The sequence below is a fragment of the Mixophyes fleayi genome, chromosome 3 (assembly GCF_038048845.1).
Source record: "Mixophyes fleayi isolate aMixFle1 chromosome 3, aMixFle1.hap1, whole genome shotgun sequence".
Lineage (NCBI taxonomy): Eukaryota > Metazoa > Chordata > Amphibia > Anura > Limnodynastidae > Mixophyes > Mixophyes fleayi.
This window is the reverse complement of record NC_134404.1, coordinates 183,392,736-183,398,735: the sequence shown is the minus strand read 5'-3', so window position 1 is coordinate 183,398,735 and position 6,000 is coordinate 183,392,736. Positions and strand designations below refer to the sequence as shown.

The following is a 6,000-nucleotide window of genomic DNA, read 5'->3' as shown; positions in this document are numbered from 1 at the left end:
TGCTCTGTACAGCGCTGCGGAATCAGTTACGCTATATAAATAAATGATGACGATGATACAACAACATCTGATTATTGGAAAACCTTTCCTTATATATGGAGCATAAAACATTCCCAGGACAATAATGGATAAAGTAGTTAAGGACTGCAATTCAGTTGTTTGGTCCGATTGCAAAAGTAGTCTGAAGCATAAGAAACCAGTATGGAATTAGTCTTTCTTTCACGCACACGAGTGACCAAATTTCCATTCAGGAACTATCACACGCTAACCTGACTCCTAATGCACACCTAAAAATAGATTCGCACTACTTATTCTACAAATCCTGGTTACGCCCTCTGTGACTTTATTCTACTATTTGAATAAGACACAGGTTAGCAACATAAAAGTCTAGAGCTTACGCCAATGACAAGACTACCAAACAGACTGGAACAATCCCTTAGTTACCGTGGTTCGCAATGCATTGTGGATAATGTAGTCTGCGATTGTTCGACCCAGCAGCATCTTCCCTCAATTAATTACTTGCAAGGACTACGCTTCCCAAGTAGCTCTACACTGTGTCTCCTGTACGGCGCAGGTCGGAAGTAGCGGAGCTCTGTAACTGGTCACACTGTGGCAACAACCGGCTAAGCTGGCTGAGGAGTTCAGATAGGATGAATTTACAGAGGATTGGGAGCTGTGACTCCCTCTACTGTCCATTCAATATATAGACAGCCATGGGGCGGGTGTGACATCTTACCTGTCCCAGCACTTCCTTATCGTGCTGGGGACCTCATCCTTCTCCACTGTTATCGCAGATTGTTCTCTCCCCGCTCCCTTAGTGCTGGAGGCGGTTTGACCTTGGGGGGCTGGGCTCCCCTAGCATGGAAAGAGCTATGGAGCAGCTTAATCGTCTGACCCGCTCCCTTCGCAGAGCCCGCACCGTGGAGCTACCGGAAGGTGATGTAATGAGGGCAGCCAGTGTATATATAGACACATATAAGTGTACATTGACGTAGAGGTGTTTAACAATGTGGGCGAGATCGAAATCCCTATACATAGAGCTGGTCTGTGAGGGATACATATATGTTAATATATCTCGGTTTAGAAAGATATTAAGATATTTTTATATATTTATATATATATATATATATATATATATATATATTTATTTACACACACAAATGATGTATTTGTTTATTTGGTGCCACAGAACTCAAGAGCACTGCACAGTAGGGAAGTAGAGCATATTACTAAGACTTAAAGGACCATCAGGCATGACAGAGATCATTCAAGATGTAGAAGTGCAGGAATAACAAAATGAAACCTGTTAAGGTGTATAACAAACAAGTGTTGTGCAGGACAAGCAAGAGGCTTGATAAAAGGCATCACATGATGGGTGCAGGCAAGAAAATAAGAGGAGACAGGGCCCAGCTTGTGAGAGCTATATCCGGGTGTGTAGTGATGAGACATCACCTGTAAGAGATATCAGGGTGTACAGTGATGAAGCCTACAGCTGCTCTACATTCTACTGCTGGGCTTGTCCCCTGCCCTGATTGGCTTCATTGATTATAGGCATACATATGTGGACACATTAGAAATGTTACAATGTAATTACAGTAATGTACACTGTGAAGTTTTAGTCATATGATTTAAGTTTTGCTATGGTTCCTATGGTTGCTGTCAACTCTAGTCCAAAGTAGCTGACCAAGTTCAGTAAAATGTAAAAAAACTTAATTCTATAATAGGATAATAGCCAGAGGGAAACTAATATACTATAACAACAAAGTTGTTTGGCAGTATACTTGACATTTAACAGTTTAATTTCCTTATTGCTTAATTTCCATGTACAGGAATCTGCATTCATGAATTGACTCAAGTGGTCATAAGCCATAATTAGATTGTTATACATGTTCAAACAATGTTTGAGTTGGTGCTATGTTGAACACCTGAGTGCTGAGTATATTCATCTTTGTCCTTTTTTTTTTTTTTTTTTCCCCATCTACAGTTTGCAAATTACTTTTACACTAATAATCTTTCTACAGCATTGATGATGTTATTATTAACACTGATATGTTTATTGATTTGACACAGATAATGAAACCGCTGTTTACACCTTGATGCCTATGGTGATGGCAGATCAACACAGGTATGTGACCATGTTTCTGCTAATAATAATAATTCATACATATAGTCAGAAAAAAAGGGACATGTTTATTTACATATCACATATGATTAGCCAGTCTGCGAATGGGAGTGAAAACGACTGCATTACACACAGTGCATAGCTCTACAATATGGCTTTATGGAATCGCTTTCATAGAGCCACATTGTAAGCTATGGATAGATTTAGTCTCAGCTCTCGGCTTTGGGTAGTGTGGAGAACCACCCCTATTTCTTATTGATAGGTCATGTGATTTAATATAACATTCATCTCTCTCATGTAGCAGGTGTCCCTTCCATTCCTGTCGTTGAAAGGCACAATCCATCCTGTCTTTTTTATAATATAGCTCTGTTGCAGGGGATTGGCCATGCTGTGAGCTGCAGCAGGTGTTACAGAGAAAGCAAACCATTCTGAAACACTATCTGACTTCCATCTTCAGGTGGGGGGTTGGTGGCCCTCTTGATTTCTACACTCTAGGAAGGCCACACTCCTTGCATGATATCACCGATTGTCACATTTCAAAGTAAGATTAATAAATTGTTTGCATTTTCCAATCCATATAATCTGTTTCTTCAGATAACCTCTTTTATACAACTTTAATTTGTTGGATTTTGACACTTCCACCTGTAGTTTTTACTAAAAACATTGCTTTATTTTTCACCAAGACCATCATGCCAGACAGAGTTGTATAATTTTATTGCCTCAGGAACGGCATAATTTAACTATACTCTGTGAATTGAATTCATTTTACTTTACAGATTTGGTTAATGTCATAAATTTATTTTATTTAAAGAGGATATTTTTGAACTGTTTTACTGAATCTTCAGTTATCCCACGTATAGTATAAAAAGAGCAGATCTTTTCATGCTGAAAATATTTTTGTATTATGAGATCAGAATTTGAGAAGAAGGGAATCTTTTTGCATAGGATGTATAATACACTTGTCGTTTTAAGGATGTTAGACATCAAGGAATTTAGTGAGAATGTCCATACAAAGTTACCATGCCAACAAGAGTTATTTGGTACAATGCAGATAAGTCCTAAGGTAAATGATATTCTCTGTAATACATCATGAATAAAAAATTATAAGAATGTGATTTACATTATTTCAAACATGGGATAATGTAACCTTTAGAGTAAATTATAATTACAAAAAGTCCCAGGGGATAGCCATTCAAAGGAGAAAGCTTTCAGGCTATGCACTGTCATACAATGTGTTAAATTTAAATGAAGCTTCAATTATTGTTAATCTGTACAATTTAATTTAAGAGCACATGTTCAGCATTATCAATACTGAGGAATATTTGCTAACATTGCTGCAAAGTGCAAATTTGCACTAAAATTGTAGCATCCAACTTGCAATCAGGTCTTCTATTTAGTCCAGTTTAGAAAAAGAAACAAATGTTTTATTGCTTGCCATATTTTAGTCCTCATTTGCACATTTGACTACTGTAGGTAAATAATGCACACTTTTTATTCTGTTTATTTAGATATTTAGCACATTATAAATTTCTTGATACACAGGAGTTTAGAATTAGAATAGACCACAAGCACTGAAGGTGCTTACAGCGAGCTGTGGATGCTTAGAATATTGGGATAACACACACTTTATATGCACAGTCACTACACTCTCAGGGTGGACCTTGGACAAGCAGCATTGCCACACAATGAGAGGCTGACCCGCATTCACACCAAGTGCACATTCTTTAGGCTGTAGTGCCGAGATATACAGGGCGAGGTGGTTTTCTGCTTCAGGTGAGGGAGGGTGGGGGAATGTTACATTTTTATTGAATTCCCTGGGCGTTGCTTTCTATCACTAGTGCCAAAAAGTGTGAACACAAAAACTGTACTGGGTGTGGAAACTTCTAGGCCCGACCACCAGAATGGTAAGGTCCCTTAAGGGGCAAGGGCCTTTGCTGCAAGATGGGTGGGGGTTCCGCCAAAACTTCTGGCCCCCCACCATAAGGGGTGGGTGGGGGGGTTGGGTGCTAGAAGGTTCAGGGCGGTGGGAATCTCATGGCCACATCACTCCTCCTAAATCTTAGGGATCAAAGTCCATAAGAGCACCCACACCCTGCCATCCGTGAAAACAAATCAGAAATATACAATAAAGTCAAAAGGAGGAAAATAAATAAGCACAGGGGGAATGTTACAATTTGTGGAACTGTACCCACATTGCCACTAGAGTCCATGTTTATAAAGCAAGATGCTCATGTTTGCAGAGGAGCAGACATTTGCACAGGCAGATGAGTAGTTGGGTGGAGTGAAGGCACTATTCTGTATCTATAATGAAGTTACACGTGTACACATTTGCCTCCTGCTGTAAAGGCAGTCATGGTGTCCCATCATTCCTAAGATTAATAGACCATAAGTGAAGCTAAACTGAGCACACATGGGTGCACATTTAGGTTGTGGGGGTATCTCCCAAGTGAACTGATTACCCCCTCTGTATTTGTTGTGTTTTCCTCTTGTCATATGACCAGCCAGTTGCATTGCATCAATCCAGATCACTGATTTATTCACTTAAATAGATAAGTAATTTAATATTTTCCATTTATATTAAAATAAGTTTATACAAATGCAAAATTCACAACTATTGAAATGTAAGCAAATATGAGAATATACTGTTGCAGATCTATGATGACCTCTGCCATATACAACAGAAACTAAATAAAATGGGATATTTAAAATATTATGTATTCTTGTTAACTAGCAAAGTGCATTTTATTTCTGTTCAGGTCATTTAGCTTACAGGGTTAAAATTGCATTTACCGTCAAATCAAGTGTTTAATATTTTTGTTAGGCATTATTATTATTTTGTTATACAATGCTAAAACATTTGACATTTCTGTAGAGTTCATCCATTTTTAATTTTTTTGTCTTAAAGGTCTGTTTCGGAGTTGCTTTCAAATTCTAAGTTTGATGTCAACTATGCCTTCGGTAGAGTTAAAAGAAGTTTGCTTCACATCGCTGCCAAGTAAGATTTATCTAGTTGATACTGATATTAATAGTTTTTGTCAAGCATAAAAACAATAATGAATTTGGATGCTTGTTGACAAGGTATCAAACAACAAAGAATGTATCCTCAATTTTATTTGAAGGCTGCAATATATATATAGCCAATGTTTGGCAGTGTGTACCTAGTTTTAAAGCACAACGATCACTCGTGTGGAAGATGCATGAACTCCGTATAGGAATTGTAGATTCTTATGCAGAAACGGATGTCGCTGTACACTGGGCTGTAAGAAAATGCACTATGTACATATGTTTCTAAAACAGAGGTAATAATATTCCCACCTACCAACAAAAGTATACCTGACATTTCTATCTCTGTTGACAACATGACCTTAAACCCCACCCCTACAATCTCGCTGTCTAGATGTGATCCTTGACTCAGAACTATCCTTTGTTCCCTACATGAACTCTATATCTAAATCATGTTATATACATCTAAAAAAACATTTCCAGAATACGCATATATCTTGCACAAAAACTTTAATTCATGCACTTGTCATCTCCCGCATTGACTGTTGCAATTCCCTCTTTACTGGTCTTCCCCAAAACAGGCTCAAAACCCTACAATCTATTTTGCATGCAGCGGCTATATTGATTTTCCTTGCAAATCCTTATTCCTCTGCTGAATCACTCTCTCTCTACACTGGTTGCCTGTTTTTTCGAATCCAATATAAAATACCTTTACTAACCTACAAGGCCATCAGCAAAGCTGCACCAACATACATCTCCTCTCTTGTCTCAAAATATCTCCCAACTCGACAACTTCGTTCTGCACAAGATCTGTCTCTCTCATCCACTCTCATTACATCCTCCCATTCCTGGTTATAGGATTCTTTACGGGTTGC

The 6,000-nt window shown here is 38.3% G+C and overlaps 1 protein-coding gene across 3 annotated transcripts in view; it reads left to right on the top strand.

Moving 5' to 3' along the window:
* The first annotated feature begins 590 nt into the window (after positions 1-590).
* Positions 591-6,000, top strand: part of HACE1 (HECT domain and ankyrin repeat containing E3 ubiquitin protein ligase 1) — a 77,416-nt gene continuing 72,006 nt past the window's right edge. For 2 of the 3 annotated variants that reach the window (XM_075202842.1, XM_075202841.1), the window contains exons 1-3: positions 591-936; positions 2,071-2,125; positions 5,028-5,117. In XM_075202842.1, coding sequence (XP_075058943.1) covers positions 861-936; positions 2,071-2,125; positions 5,028-5,117 — 221 coding nt within the window. In that variant the 5' untranslated portion in view covers positions 591-860. Of the gene's footprint in view, positions 937-2,070; positions 2,126-2,528; positions 2,664-5,027; positions 5,118-6,000 lie in introns of those variants that run through there. The other variant, XM_075202844.1, reaches the window with a different exon arrangement.